The 17,330-nt window shown below is 33.8% G+C and overlaps 1 protein-coding gene across 1 annotated transcript; it reads right to left on the bottom strand.

Moving 5' to 3' along the window:
* Positions 1-696: 696 nt before the first annotated feature.
* LOC149564216 (uncharacterized) lies at positions 697-4,347 on the bottom strand. Its single transcript, XM_089824121.1, has 6 exons — positions 4,062-4,347; positions 3,853-3,918; positions 3,666-3,728; positions 3,525-3,590; positions 1,647-1,968; positions 697-1,555 (listed from the first exon to the last, which is right to left on the bottom strand). Exons 4-6 carry the CDS (start codon positions 3,552-3,554, stop codon positions 1,539-1,541), a joined length of 369 nt encoding a protein of 122 aa, XP_089680247.1. The 5' UTR covers positions 3,555-3,590; positions 3,666-3,728; positions 3,853-3,918; positions 4,062-4,347; the 3' UTR covers positions 697-1,538.
* Positions 4,348-17,330: the final 12,983 nt, after the last annotated feature.

Genomic DNA, 17,330 nt, shown 5'->3' with positions numbered 1-17,330 from the left:
TATAGGTGGATTGTCTCAATGTGTGATTTTCTTCAAATAGTTGACGAAGATAAAGAAATCTATAATAGAATCCTTATTGCTAAGAAATTTGGAAGTACAAAGCTTTCAATTGTACAAACTCATTTAACTACAGAAACAATGACTAGAATAATTATGATAATGCTTATGTTTTTGGACATATATATGAGCAATTCATTGACTTAAAAGAAATATTGTCATGCTTTTATGACCTCTGCTATGCCCTGCATTAGACGGCCATCCTTAAACATCACACACTAAAGAGAAAATTAAGCTTGGAAAAAATAAGTCAGCTTTGACTATTTAACACTTTTAGTGTTGGAATGAAGCTTAGTGTGTGATGTTTAAGCCGTCCGGCATTAGACAAAGAGACCAGTTGTGAGAGTGCTGCCCAAAACAAACAATACCTTTTATGAAAAACTAAATATGTGTTTTGATATCACTTGCTTAATTGAACTTAAAACGAAGAACAAACAAACTTGATTGCCTCTAAAATGAATAAATATAACCAAAAAATGGACTTCATTAGTTATACTATATATGAAGGTTTGATGGACTAATATAAGATTGATCCCATTACTAATAATTTTTAGCCCCCATTCACTGATTTACCATTAGATCTAAATTCCAAATCACTTTTGACCAATAATTTACTCTATGAGTGAGGCAAGTAAGTAGTTCAACCAATCTACTTTACCTTAGGATATAATTAATAGATAGTTTATTTACAAGAAAGAAAATAGTTTACTTGAAATGAGTAAAACCACGGAAAGTCTGCCCGCCTGAATTCCTAATGCATACAAATATTTGGTGAGGTTTTATCAGTGCCATGGAAGATGTCCAGACGGGCAGTAAAATCTAAATTTTTGGAAGGCTTGAATGCCATCCATTAAAACATTGTAGCGCCGCAATGCGTCTCTCAGCCTGTCCCATTCTTCTCGTTCCTCGGCCGCTGTGTACTGTTGTACTGAGCTTTCTCCTTCCATATCTTCTTCTATTAAAAATTTCTTGATTATTCTTGTCTGATTCTCCTTGGAGCCTTCTTCTTTCTTGTCTTCCTTCTCTTTCAAAACTTTCTTCTTGAGCATATCCCTCATTTCCTCTTGCTCTTTTAAAAAACTTCCCTCATATCCTCCTGAACCTTTCTCAGAACTTCGTTCATACCTTCTTGAGCCTTTCTTAGGGTTTCTTGCATATCTTCTTGAGCCTTTCTTAGAGCTTCCATCATCTCCTTCTGCTCTCTCATAATACTTCTTAAATCGTGATCATCTCCCTCTGTGTCCTCCCCGGGAATTGTTGCCATGTTGTCACTTGTCCTCTCCACTTGTGCACTGCTGTTGTTGTGAGTATCTGTTTCTTTAGCGCTGCTGTCGACTGCATCATTCTCCTCTTTAGTGGAGCTCTTCTTCTCTCCTTGAAAATTGGGGCTCTTATTGTCAGCTGGCAACTCCTCATCGATATAATGCTCGACAATCTCTCTCAAAGAAGAGCCCACCTCAGTTTTCCACTTTATTAAAAGCTCAAGCTTGTTCCATCTCTGCATCATTTGTATGAGAAGATTATTTTTATTTTCTGTTATAACAAGTAACATTTTGTGGTGAAGGGAAAAGGTTGTGATGGTATCTTACTTTGATAAGAATTGTTATGAGGTCCCTCCATTCCCAGCAGACGAAAATCCATGCAATAAGTTGAACCTGCCATCCTTCCACTGGGTGAACATCTTCCTGATGAAAGGTTAGATACAAAATATTCCATGATAGGTGATGGTATGCCAACAAACATTCCACTCTCGGGGAAGTTTTCTATTTCCTGTGCACTGAGTATGAAGAAAACGAAAAGCACTCCTTTCTCCTGGGGTGTACTTGGGGATGAGCATTGCACTGATAATAGATGACAGATCATCCATACGACTTCGCTTGCCCTTGCTGCCTTCTCGCTGCTGCTGATCATCTGTAACAAACGTCGTTAGAAATTTATGAGTGAACTCGTTATTTTTCGTGAATGGAGAAACCTTTAACAGTCGCAGTGGGGCATTCTTATGTAGATTTAAATTTAAAGTGCATTTCACATATGTTTCATGCACAGAATAAATTAAAAAATAGATAATTAATTCTCAGAGCTACAGCATTAGTAAACCGATTAAAAACCTCTTATGATTCGTCTAGATCAGATTATATTCCCTTTTATTTCTAGAGTCAATAAATTGAAAGAATTCTAGTTAACTAATTTTCTCAACGTGGAGAGCTAACGCAGAGATGAGATTTCGTCCGTTGAGAAAGAGTTCACGGATTTATTAGCAATGTATAGAAATTAATCTAAACAGCTAACTGATTTTTAGTTGATGTGAGGAGCTTTTAGGCAGTCAAAACAAGATCTGCAGTTCAGGTTTGACTGACTGCTACGTGGAAAAGAAATTATTACGCTTCAACAAAAATGATCTTTTTGGTATTTATGCCAAAAATGTTTTGACCACATGCAAGGATTGACGAATTTGATTTTGGTTATAACTGTTAGTTTCTAAATTAGAATAATTTTTTTTAGAATTAATCCCACCTGCCCCAACTATTCTTCTCCAGACTCCATTCCTCCTGGCTGTTTTCTGTCAAATCATTTTGTTTGAAGAAGTTTTATATTAAAAATATATATTATTATAATCTTTTCTAGAAGTTAGTTCTAAGGTGGATTTGAAACCTACTGTAAAATGTCTTTAACATTTTTGAACCTCATCTTTTGTTGAGCAGATACGGTGAGAAAGTAAGTTTCTCTGTAGTGTGTGAAGAAAAGTCTAAATCAAGGGTTTTTATAGTAGAAGCACTACAAATTAGTCTACAAACAGAGAAATTAAGTAATATGTAAAAAACAGGGGTCTTCTGTAGCAGAGACATAATAGTTTGAGTAGTAAATGAAAAAGAGAATTTTGTAATGTTCTGGACTGGTGTGTTTTTAATGTAATCAAATTATTGCATATATCTAATATGTATTGAAAACTTGTCTTATCTCTATTTTTTTTTGTCAATGTCTATTCTCCTTTGTTTCTAGCCATTTTTTTTTATTAATTTTTTTAACAGTGATTCAGATCTTTGTATTATATTCTGATGATGAATCTTTTATTTGAATTCTAGATCACATTGTATAACTCCAAACATTAATGTAGATATTAGTCGCACAATATAATCTAATAACTTACTTTACATTTCTTTAAATTGTATAAATCTGATAGATGTGTTTCATCTCTTTTGAACAGCTATACCAATTTGAGAAATATATGTAGTTTCTTTGTTGAATTTTACGCCTCAAATATTTGATTGTTTATTTTTATTTAATACATTGTCTGTTTAAGTGGCCGCTGTAAATGATTTGTCACTGTTGTTTCCTTTCTCCAGTTATATTTATTTTGTTACCAGCTGGTTGGACTCGCCAGCGTAGATTTGATAAGCGATCTGGAATCTGGATTGGGAAACTCATTGAAAACAAATTTAATGTATTATCAAACTTGAAACCTGCACCTTGTGGTAGTTCAATGGAGGATGTGTCATCTATCTTAATCTTCGCTTCTTCAGCTCTGGTACCTTCTGCTATAAAAAGTTTTGAATGAAAACGCTGGATGGTGAATGTGTGATCATTATATATTTAAATAATGTACTCACCTGCTTTCTCAATTGTTCCTTGCTCTTCCGATTGTACTGTTCCTTGTTGGATCAGATTGGTGTCTGTTCAAGGAAGCAACATTATCAGGTTATAGTTATCTGCACTGTACAAATTACAATAATGTTTAGACCATTACTCTCCTGTTTTCTGTTCTCCTTCAAAGAATTGCATCTCGAATATTTTCACCTGAAGAGCCTGGGGTTCTTTCTACTTCATTTTCAGATTCTGCAAAGTCTTCTTTTCTTCCTCCTCCTGTTCAAGTCGTGCATTAAATATAACAACATTAAATTGCAATAGAACTGAATTGGAAGAAAAGTATTCCATCTATTAAATCAGTAAAAATATAAAATGTCACTAATTCCACTTATATAGAGTGGGAGCCTAGAGGTATTCACCACTAAAAATTTGGAACTTTGGATTCGCTTCTCTACGTCCATGAGCAGTTCGTTTTTCTGTGTCTGCTGCGTTTTCCGCGCTAGACGGCTGTTTACTATCCTACAGACCTAGCTGCCTTTTCAGAAAGTCAGTGGACTCCGAATCACTAGGTCTGTTAGGTGTAGCGGCAGGTGAACTATCTTTCTCAAATATTTCTCTGCTAACTCCACATTGGACTTACTATCTTCGCTATTGTTGTTCCCGTACTTTCTTAGTATTGCCCTTTCGATCATGCTATTATCCATACCCAAAATGACATTGATATGACAAGTCGCCAGAACCAGATTTACCGCTGATAATACCTGTCAATTAAAAGTTATTCGAGAAATTTAGAATACTAGAGAGTAATATTTGATGATAATAGGAGTTGATCGTGTGAATTTCTCTGAATCGATTGAAGAATATAGTATATATGCTTTGATTTTCAATTTTGTCCAATTTTTTTTTACTTCAATTTATGCAATCGCTCTTAGAAAACGGAAAAAGTAAGAAATCTGTTGTAGGAGGCAGACAAAGATAATATTTTTTTTTTTGTCTAATTATCTTTTTGATGATTTTTTAATAGTTTATCTTATCTCTGTAAGTTTTTGTTCTTTTAACCTTTCTCCTACCTCTATCAGACTTACCTATTTTCCATTTTTTCTATCTCTTCTGGTAATGAAACACTCAGAATGATTTTAAATGTTGAACTGCAAAAGTTTGTACACAATTGAATCTTAAGAGCATATATACTAGATTATAAGAATTTCTTTAAAATTTATACCTGGAGAATTACATTTTGTTCGCAACGATCAAGATCATCGACAAAGACTATCATTCTGAGATTATCACCGAAAGCACGGGGCATTTTGCGCATCTTTGTTCCTGGAACATTGTTCTCGTCCCAACTCCATGTGATGCAGCACCATATAAAAGCAAACACCTCTCACTTCAAAGAGCATTTATAATAGAGATTTTCTTTCAAAAAATTGATATCGTCAATAACCTTCAGATGATAACCAAGCTTTTGGCTATGGTCTGGGAGACATGTGTACTCCACCACTTGAGAACTTATTGGTTTGAGAAAAGAGATGATTGACTTACCTAAGCCCCAAGCAGTTACAATTATGGATGCTGGTAGACCTCCATATTTAAATTTCTTCATAGCTTTATGTTTCCCTGTATCAAGTATCAACCATACCATGGTACTAAACCAGATGGCTACCACGAGTACAAAAAAGAATGGGAGGATCACTCGAAAACAGATATTCTTTCTGCGGTTTCTCCAATTATATATCCATCTAGCCCTCAGTTTGTGTGCCACTGTCATTGTTGCCTCCAGTTCTTCTGTGATTTCTACTGCAAGACCAGCCCATACCTCAGTTTCATTCCTGTATTGCCAGGCATTGTACTGTACAGGTGTGGGCCCTTGTAACAAGTCTTCCTCCATTGACATTTCCCCAATTGTTTGATTTCTAGATCCACATTCTTCCTCTTCTTTAAACTGAATCTCACCAAATCCAGAACAAATACAAATCGTTAAGTTAAAACACTAAATTAGAGAATATCTAGATCCATTGAATCAATCATTCCTTGAACAAGTTATTAATTGAAACTTATTATAGAGAATATATTCACATAAATTAGGTTGAACTCTCTAGTACTAAATTTATTCAAACTTTAAAAAAATTAATAAATAACATTGGTCCATTTGGCAATGGGAATACAAGTGGAATAGGCATATGTAAATTCTTAAAATTTCGAATTCCTTCTTTGGATGCACCAAAACGGCATTGGAATACGAAGTAAAATAGGAATACGTATTCCAATTTTGGCCTAAAAATGGGGTTTTGCAATTCTACCCAAATAAGTGTTATTGGAATACGTATTCCTATTCCATTTTTTTTTATATCTTAGAAAACATAAATTTTGAGGTCCACAAATTTCCATCAAATATTGGCTGAACCAAACAGAGAACAGAACAGGAATACGTAGCCCCATTTTCTATTCTAAAATACGTATTCCTATTCCCACAACCAAACGAACCCTAAATTATCATAATACTGACAGCGTGTTGCATGGATGAGTTGGTAATCAAATAGAAGACAAATATTATTAGTTTCAGTCTTCCTTACCATATCACGTCGGTCCATGATGGCTAGACACTTAAAAATTTGGAGATTTTTGAGTTGATAATTTTCTAAAAAACCATTAAACTTGCACAGAGTTTTAGATGTGACGGGAAGATTTGTTCCACAGAGTTCGGAGTATCTTCCAAAATTTCTGCAACTTCGAAATTGTTTTGGAATTTGTCACCTGCAACAAGCAGTGCAGTTACTCTTAATTCATAACATCAAGGTAGAAAGTCTGGTTCAAACTCTTCTTTGATTATGCATTACAAAATTGATATATATTGTATATTCTAATTTATCAAGTTGATCATGAATGAAATATAATTTTATTTTGACTAATTTTGACTAATCTATTTGACAAGTTGACTCTTGATAACTTATATGTTGGACTTTCCAAATTTATAACTTATTGATTAAGTGGTATGCTTGTGAGAAATGTAATCTTTACATTTATAAAATTTTAGATTTTCAATTTTTTAATTCTGATACTAAATTTATGTTGTTGTATTGATATAGATTTATAAGAAAATCAATATATTTTTTGAAGATTGAATAAAAATCACAAATTTGACATTAATTTAGTTTTCTCACTTTTTGATCTATTTTTATTGGTTGATCTATAAAATTAGAAAGCTTGGAACAAGCTTTTAACATAGCTTTTTAAAATAATGGAGATATTCATTTTTACACTTTTTAAAATAATGGAAATATTCATTTTTACTCAAATATTACTAAGTAATCTCTTAATAATTTATAATTTTTCCTATCTTTTAGGATGCATGTTGACCTAGTTTAGTTGTATATTTTGAATAATAGTCTTTTGTGAGATCATGGAGCTGTTGGTTTTAAAAATGTGAATTATGGAGAAAACTGGCTTTAGTAATTTGGTACCTACAATTTGAAGGCCACCCTTAAACATCACACACTAAGGAAAGAATTAAGCTTGGGAAAAAAAAGTCAACTTTGACTATTTAACACTTTTGGTCTAGGAATTAAGCTTAGCGTGTGATGTTTATGCCGTTCCCAATTTGAATCACCAATAGAGAGAAAGTTACTTAACTTTGCTAATTATAGCCCTCAACCTATTTATTTATGTATATGATTGAAGGCACCTTAAAAAAAAATTGAAGTGCTTATTGCGGCATTTATAAATACTTCTATCCATGCATAAGTGTAGATGGACTTTAATTATATTTTTATATGTTTGAATTAAGAGGACAAGATAATGGATGGGATTAAAGAACATATCTACATGTGTAATTGAGTACAATGTGTTATTAGGTATTAAGGTACATTATTAAATAAGAAGTTTATTAATTTGATTTTCTTATACACAAAATTTGACAACTTTTATATTAAAACTTGGTTTTCTTGTCTATAGTGTACAATATGCATTATTTAAATTTTTTAAATATTATTTGAAAAATCAAATAGATTATTTTACATTAGGAACAAATTATATACTAGCAGTTGTGTGTTTTTGTACATTGTGTGTTTTTGTACATGCAACAATAAGTCGACAGGAATGATATATTTGACACAAAAAAAATTAATCTAAAGAATCATTTCAAAAACTAATTGTATGATTTTTTGGGCTAATTGATCCTTATACTATTGTCTTGAAAATACTTAAATTGAAAACTTGACCACCTAACTGGAAGTACATATTTTTAAAAATGTGATCTTATGTGTTAATATTTATGACATTTAGTTTACTTTTATGAAGAGAAAAATCAAATTTATAATATATAAATAATTATAATTTTAAATTATAAAAAAAATTAATTTCATTATTTAGCATTTCATTATACAATATATTCATCTAAAAATTATTATTTTTAATCTAAAATCATTTATATTTACTAGTATTTCCACCATAACTAGGTGCAATAATTATGTTGATAAATGTTTTTAATATTATATCAACTAACATCTTCTAGACATGGTTGATAATGTTAAGTTTTTTTTGTTTTTATTTTAAATTTTTTCAGGTCTTCTCTTATATTATTTTTTAATAATAATTTTAGGTACTAAGGTGATAGTTTAGTTAATCATTAATTGATTTTATTTCAATTATTTTTAAGTTTAATTTTTAAATTAGTGTCCATTAGTTTTATTTAAAAATATCATTTATATAAAATAATAATTTTACTCTTTATAACTTTAAAATGATTCATTTTGATTCTTGTTTCTTTTTCTTTTATTGTCTACTTGCTATTTTAAATACTTTTATATTAATCAATAACTTGAAAATATAATAATAATCATTTAATATCAAATAATAAAAATAATGAAAAAAATAATTCTTAACTATAAACAAAACAATATTATTATTATAAATTTACTAATTAACATATTTTATATAATAATAAATATAAAATACTATAAGATTGTAGGTTGAATTAATCTCTAAGAAAACAAAATAAATTTATAAACTTAATTAAAATAATCTTAAAATTTTCAAAATACTTTTTTAACTCTATAGTAACTACAAGGACAGGTTAAAATATGTAAATACATATATATATAAATAATCCTACATACACAATAAGTGGAAAATGAAAAATTGTAGTTACTAGTTGCTACCATATAAGTACAATTTAGAATCAATACATCTGTTGGGATGTGCACATATAACTAATAAAGTAGACTATTATGTAGAAATGAAACAAAATCAATCTATTAATATAGATATAAAATTTCCTTACATATTTTGAATATAATAAGATAACATTCAAAAATGTTTCAAAAATTCTCCAATGTAAAGCAAAACCCGATTCATCAACCATTGAACTCTTCTCCTTCAAAGAACTTTTGAAATTAATATATCTAGTTCTTCTCTATTTCTCAAAATTTCTAGGGGCTAAAACCATTCCCTATAGTTCCAAAAAGTCTAAACCATGAACTAATGAAAACAAAAAATAAATAAAAAGTTTCTTATTTCGCTCTTTAATATTTCATTTTTCATAAAAGATTTTAAATTTTTATGAGGAAGATATTTTTTTAATATTTATCTAAATTATTTTTAAAATAAATATACATTCATTTATTATAAATCTATTTTTTAAAACATATATCTATCTAAAATCTTTCAAATTTTTCAAATTTTGGTAAAATTCAATCCGGAGATAAGAAGTTTTGGGAGAGTTTTTTTGCTCTGCTAGGGTTTTCTTGCTTCATGCAAACTTTTAGTTTTTTTTGCGTACGGCCCTTCGCTTGCACCCCCCTTCTATCAGCACTTGTCATACCGCATTTACTGCAGGAGCTTTAGGTTAGGATATAATGGCTTTGGCCAACGGTGAACCAGTTGTTTCTGGTGTTCATGCTGCTGCTTCGGACTACCATGGCGCCGCCACTGAACAAATGCCTGCGCAAGTTTGTCCCAAAGGTTTTCCACGAGGTAATCCTGATATTGTCCTTCCTTTGCAAGAATTTGATGCTGCATGTGACTGGTTAGAACAAGGGCCTCGTCCTTGGCTGGGGCTCATTCTCCTCTTGCAGTCTCTTCCATAGTACCGCCAGCAACAAGGTGTTCTCGCAGTCCTCCTGGACATGCGAAGATATCAGGGGTTAAATGACGGGCTGTAAGTCCAGAGGATTTCCCATCTGACTTCCACCCGATTTCTACCTTTTTGCAAAATAGTTACTCCTCTCTAGAGGACGAGGATGATGTGGAAGAGTTCACATGAACTTCCTCTCTTGGAATGTTCGAGGTCTTACAGACCTCCCCAGAAAATTCTATGTCCGGGATACCCATCATAGACTTTGGAATTTAGATTTTCTTTGCTTGCAAGAAGTTAAGATTTTTGGTTTCATGCTTTCTGCTGCATGCCGCGTCATTTGCCAGGATAGCATCATGTTTTCTACTCAGCATGAAGCTGGCCGAGGTGGTATAGTTACTCTCCTATCACCTCGCCTTCATTCTGCTATTATTTTGCACGGTTCTAACCCCACACACTGTATTATTTGGCTTTTTCTTTCCATTAACAATCATTCTTTTGGAGTCATTAATGTTTATGCCTCCAATGATGCTGTGGAAAGGGCACAAATGTAGGTTTGGCTTGCTGACAACCTGCCACCAGCTACTTGGGTCCTATGTGGGGACTTCAATATGGTTGAAGTGGCCTCTGACAAAGATGGCATTCTGCCTTTCCGTTGGACAGTTGGGGAAAGAGAAGCTTGGTATTACATGCATCATAAATTGGGCCTTTTTTATCCCAATACTAGCCGCTGTCATGAAAGTGGGGCCTGGCACACTTGGTCCAATTTTCAAGCCTGTCCTGACCGCATATTGAAACGTCTTGATCGTGCTATGATCTCGGCGCAATCTTTTTTTTCCTTTTCTGAAGATCGTGATCTACCTGTCATTCCCCTGACAGATGTGATGTTGTCAGACCGCTATCCCATTTATTTTGGCATTGTTTGGCAAACAGTTGTCCCCAAAGTGGCCAAGTTTCAATTCTTCCTCAACACGTCTGTGTTGTTGCATGCTTCCACCATCTCCCACATACAACATGTCTAGGATTTGGAACCATGTCCACATTCCCATTGATGTTGGATTCAATGGTGGAATCATGCCATTACCAGAATGGCTCATTTTTTGCACATCTACGGGCGTCAGCTGGCAATTTTTAGAAAACGGTCTTATGAAGCCAACACCCTTGCCCTCAAAAAAGCCTTTGAAGCACTCACCTTCAACCCCTTTGATGTGGATCTTCAAATTCAGCTTGCCAAGCTTCGCCATGAAAAGCAAATTGCTGATAATTATGTTGCCCAAGGAGCTCAAATCAAAGCTCGTCTCCACTGGTTGGAGGTTGGCAACAAAGCCTCGAAGGAGTTCTTCCAGGATCTCTGAGCCCGTCATACCAATGTTGAGATTAAAAAGATAAAATAGGGAACTGATGTTCTTTCCAGTCTGCCTGACATCCTGCAAGCTTTTGTTCTTCACTATGAGAACATTTTTGCTTCGCAGGGCCATTCGGTTGCTCAGGAGGAGGCTCTCAGAAAGTGTATTACTGTTACTCCAAACTGCCTCACAGTTGAGCAACGCGCTTTCTGTGAGCAACTTCTTTCCCTCCGAGATCTTAAAGAGGTAGTTTACTCCATGGCGGATGACAAATCCCCTGGGTGTGATGGATTTTCCTATGAATTTTATAAACATCTTTGGGAGCAAATTGGTCCTGATCTGCACAAAGTCTATCTTGAAGCATACCATTCTAAAAGCTTAGTAGCGATCATAAATAAACTAGCTTCATCAAATCCAGGTATATTCTTGACAACATCATTGCTATCTGGGAAGGTATGGAATGGGCCCGTAAGTCCAAGCAGCAGGCTATCTTTTTAAAGATAGATTTTGCTAAAACCTATGATCGCATTGAATGGCCTTTCATTTTGGCTATGCTTCAGGCTCTGGGTTTTGATCCCAATTTCCTTTAGTCTGTGGAGATGCTCTTTGGTGACGCTAATGCTTGCATCACCATCAATAATTCGCAATCTGAAGCTTTTGGACTTTTTCGTTCCATCAGACAAGGTTGTCCGTTACCTCCAGCGCTTTATGTCCTTGCTGTTGAAGGTTTTGGTTATTTACTTGCTCACTCCGTGTCTTCAGGACTAGTCCATGACATTTCCTTGCCTGATTCTTCCTCCCAGTTAGTCAATGGGCATTTTGTTGATGATTCTTTTCTCACTCTTCTTGAAGATGAAGAGAACATCAAAAATGCTTTAAATTGTCTTGACACTTTTTCTCAAGCCTCTAGCTCTGCCATTCAATGGCATAAAACGCTTTGCTACCAATAGTCTTTTTTGCCAGCTCCACCTTGGCTCAGCCAATTCCAATGGAAATGGGTTACTCATGGAGAAATTTTCTGCTTTCTTGGCATTCCCTTTGCTTTCCAGGCTTCCCTTGTGGAACTTTGGAATGCTGTGCTTACAAAGATTAGCAAAAAGCTTGATTATTGGATCACTAAGCCGCTTTCTCTTGCTAGTAAATTCCAGATTTGTTCTAAGATTTTGGCTGCCACTCGTGTGTATTATTCTTCTTGTTGGGCTCCCTCCAAAGCTTCCTATCTCAAATTAGAACGTTTGCTCAGAGATTTTCTTTGGGCCTCTGGTTCTGACCATCATGGTTTTCATAGGGTTGCTTGGGATTTCTGTTGTCTTCCAAGGGAATCTGGGGGTCTTGGCCTGCTTTCCACTCGAAAGAAGGGCCTTTCCCTCTGTGCTAAATGGATTATCAGAGCTATTTTTGGAGATGAAGCCTCGAAAATTCTTGTCAGACATTGCATCTCTTCAGGCTTCCCTGCTAACAGACCAGCGTGGAAGGGGATTGGTTTTCAGACCCTTTTCACTATGCGTGAACCAGGGCTCTTTTGTTATAAATAGCATCTGGAAAGCTTGGGAAGCTGTTAAACCTTGGCTTCATTGGGTTGGTGATGAGTTTCGCAATGGGCTATCCTTAAATCAACAGAACATTTGGTGGTCTCCCCTGTTTTTCTTCCAGGTATTCCTTTTGCCAAGAGCCAAGGTGCTAGTGCTCTGCGTTTCTTTAAACGTGGCATCCGCACTACCAAGGACATTTTTTCAAGAGTCACCATGAATTTTAGGTCATGGGAGGATATGCAAGTTCAATACCGCCTTGTTCGTGCTGATTGCCAGACTTATGACCTTCTGTTGTCTTCCATCCCTGTGCAGTTACTTCATAAAGTGGGGATTCAGTCTGTTCATCCTTGGTGGTATGATTGGAAGTGGTTTCCTGCCACTCCATTTACCAATTATAAGCCCAATATGGGATACAGATGGCTTTTTCCCCACCTTCCGATGGTGGACACACTTAATCAATGGTGGCATTTGCATTCTTCGCTTTCTCAATGGAGAAAACGGTTTGACACCATTTGGAGTGCCATTACTGAACCTAAGATTGCTCACTTTGCTTGGTGCCTTGCCTTCCAAGGTCTTCCCCTGGGGCCTCGACTCAAGCACATTGGGGTTCCTAATCCCAGATGCCCTTTTTGTGGCCAACCTGAGTCTTTTTTGCATATTTTTTGGTTTTACAAGCGTGCTCAGAATTATTGGCACTAGATTCATGATTTTTTCAAGCCTTTCAGGCCTAAACCTTTTTCATGGCACATGATCCTGCTGGGTGATTCCTCTAGATTTCCTCGAAACTTTTCCCAAATTTGGCATACTTTCAGGATGGAAATTTTGTTTTCTTTATGGAAAGATAGGAATGTAGTTTTATTCACTCACAGTTTTTTGGATGTTAACATTGCAATGTACACTAAGACATGCATTTGTAACAATGTCATTATGCAGATACAGGTGCAAGCTAATAAAGTTACGCTGGAGGTTGCCCACTTACAGGAATTGTTAAATCATTGGGGAAATGCTCCTTGTACCATTGCCAGAGTGCCTCTGGATGCCTCGGCTGATGCCTCCTCGTCTCACAGCCACCGTTCCAGATGCCAGTCCTTTGGTTGCCATTCACACACGTCGCGCTCCTAGGGTCCCCGCCACCACTCTCCCAGCGGTGGTCATGGCGGGTGGCGGCGCCACTCTACTTCCCCACCGCGTGGTGGTTCTGGCTGGTCCCCGGCTCCCCCCACTGGGCGGGCTTCTGGCCGGTCTCCGGCTCCTCCCCCTAGATGGGCGCACTCTGGAAAGTTTCCTCGGTTGGCCTTGGCAATTTCTCCTCCACCTCCAGACAAGAAGGATGTGGAGACTGCAACTACCCCAGATCCTGCAGATGCTGCTGATAGCTGGACTGTTCCTAGTCCGCCTCACAATCCCACTGATGCGTGGGGTTTTCCTGATAAAGATGATCCTCCTCCCTCTACTGGTACTACCTTGGCAGCTTGAGGTTGTTTAAAATGGTTTTTTTTGATGAATAGTTTATAGTTTCTGGCCGCAGCCATGTTGTTTGTTCTGGCTTCGACCGATTGAACTCATTCGCAGGGTGATCCTGTATCCCCCGACCCTTTTTTGTGAATTGTAATCTTAGTAAATTTATTAATTGAAAAGGACTATTCATCAAAAAAAAAAAAAAAATCTTTGAAATTTTTGAAGTTTCCTTTTTTTGTTAGCTTTTCTAATTTTATAGATTTTGCTTCTATTATTAAAATATTAAAATATACAAAACATAAGTTATATTAAAGAAGTTTCCTTTTCATTAGATTTGCAACATTTATAAAATTTATTTCTTTTATTGAAATATGAAAGTATATAAACATTACATCATTAAATTGATACAAACTTTTAAAATGTTAAAAGTGGGCATTGTAATTGTAAACTCAAAACTTTCAAAACATACTATTATTTTCATAATCTTCCATTTTATAAATTTTATAATATTTTTTCTATATTCAAAATTATTTTCCAACTCTAAAAATTTAGAGAAACACTAATTAGAAACATCTTAATAATATGTACTTAGGTTTGAATCTATTACATTTACTCTATTAAAGTCACCCCATATATTTTTTGGTATTTATGTAGCAATTTGTACTAATTAGATTGGGTCATGTAATACATTTCAATTGACTAAGGAAAAACTATGAAAGAATATATACAATAAAGTAAGGAAGATACAACCACTTAGGCATGAAGACTTTATAAAATATACAACTTATTAGATATCACATTTGACATCAATAGGTCTACATGCCTAAAATATTTAACTTATTAGATGTCAAAGATGTAATGAAGACCCACTTTAAATTTCGAGTAGCATTTGAAGCCAAAACATATAGACATTGTATATTTCACCAATAGCTATGTATAATATCAGAAATAGTAACCCTTCGAATCTTTATTATGCTCTGATAAGAAAACAGAAAATATTTAGATTTCATAAATTTGACGACAAAATATCAATCCTATAAAAATGCACAAAATAACATTACAAAAAATGATTCAAATATTTCATAAGCAAACTCACAAAAATTGTAATAAGAGATTTACCTTGCATTTTTGCATGAATTGTCTAGTGTTGTCAACAATGTTGATCAAGGAAATGGATAGATAAACCCTACCCATTGCACAAACAATTTTAAATAAATATGAAGAAAATATATCTGCACAAATAATTGTAAATTAACATGAAGAAAAATAAAAATTGGGCAAACCCTTCCTGCAACAAACTCCACCATTCCATTTTGAATAAAAGAGTTTGATTTTCTACACAACTATCAAACAAAATCCTTTAAATAAGGAGTAGAAAATAGAACTTAGAGATTGAATTAGAAATAATAAAGTTTTTTTTTTTATAAGTAAAGGCTAAACAAAATCCGTTAATTGAGTAGAAAATAGAAATTGAAAATATCGAGTTAGTTAATTATATTCTTTGATTTTAATTTGTATTACATTATAAATATTTAGTTTTAAAAATATTTTTATCATATTATTATTGTTTACAAAATCATTTAAATTAAAAAGACTTTAAATAAGTAAATACAAATTCAAATTCAAATGAGTAAGTAAATATGATTGATAAGTATATTATCATTTACATACATATATATGATTTAAGAATATCTATGATTTAAGAGTATTTCAAAAAGTTTTCTTATAGAATTTGATTATCAATGACAATTCATTTGTATCTAGGGTCAATTGTTTACTTCTTGGGGTTTATGGCTTGACCCTAACTTAAAAAAAATAATTAAACAATTTTCTTTCTTTTCACTAAATGTTCTGACAATTTTATCATATATTCTCTAAAATGTCATTTTCTAATAAACACTATACATAAACACAAGGTTGTTTCAATTTAGAATAATGTGTTTTTAGTGAACTAAGTATAATTTCATAAATAAACTAATGATTAGATGCATCTTTTCGTTATTTTTATAATATTTTTCCTTTGTCAATTCAAATGTTTAGCTCTTTCACTCCTCATTGGAGTTGAATGTAATTTCTCTATTCTAACATTCCTCCCTAAGTGACAAACTTTTAAAAGTATTTGTATGCACCCTAAAATGGTCGCCTAAACTATGGGCCCCCATTATTCAATTTATCAATTTATCAAATTTCTTGAATCAATAGTTTGCAATATTTTATTAAATCTATTTAAATAAATTTTCTTCATCAAATTTGATTATTTCATTTCTAAGGTTGATCATTTTATCCTAAGTCTTATTTAATTAAAAGAAAATCTCCCTTTTAATTATATAAAATAAGTCCCCAATTAATTTTTTTTAAAAAACCTCTCTTTTAATTAAATTCATCCATATTTAATTAATAAAGAGAAAAAACCCTATTTTAATTTAATTAAATATTTTTTATTTAATCAAAAGAACTTGCTCCCTTTTAATTAAAACAATCCCACCTGAAAAAAGAAATTAAATAAATTCTTTTTTCCTTCCCTCATTTAATTCTTTTCCTTTTTTCTCATTGGTGGAATTTTGTCTCACATGGATCAAACTCTATTATCCCATATTGGTTATGAGAAGCTTCCTACCTCCACATTTTTCTTTATCAAGGAGAGTCTTCTCCCCATTTTAGACTTTTATTATTATGCTACAGGTTTCGAGAGCGATTTTTGAAAGAGTTTGAATACTAAAGCTTTTTGTGGAGAACTTATATCTTCTTTTCTCATTCTCTCATGCGTCCATTGCTTTCATCATGAGGTTTTATCCTTTTATTTACATATTAGCTTAGATCCATATTTGTTTTCATAGATTAATATTGCATTGTTATTTTCTTTCATAGATTAGGGTTTCTTTCTTGCATTGCTTTGCATTGTCATCATTTAGACTAGTTTGCATTTTCATTTGCATGTATATTTTGGATCTTTGAATCTCTTGTTTCATGGTGTACTTGCATGGCACAAACTAGGTCAAATTGAGGGCCTCCATTACAAACCCTTGCCCTCCATGAATAGAGAGCTATGAGCTGCCATTCGAGACTTCATTCTTGAACAATCTTAGATATAATGACTCATAGAAGTGTGCCCACATTTTAGGCATACATTTTTGGCACCCACTGTGAGGCAACCCACCTTTGCTTGCTGGTTTTAGACATTTTTGGAGTTAACCCTTTGTGTAGATTTGTTTGGAGACAAAAAACTCTAGATCTGAAAGATTTGATTATATCTCTCAAATGGCTAGGTATTTTGATCTAATT

The sequence above is a fragment of the Cupressus sempervirens genome, chromosome 4 (genome assembly GCF_028749045.1).
Source record: "Cupressus sempervirens isolate cs-2001-9-10 chromosome 4, ASM2874904v1, whole genome shotgun sequence".
Lineage (NCBI taxonomy): Eukaryota > Viridiplantae > Streptophyta > Pinopsida > Cupressales > Cupressaceae > Cupressus > Cupressus sempervirens.
This window is presented reverse-complemented; position numbering and strand designations above follow the sequence as displayed.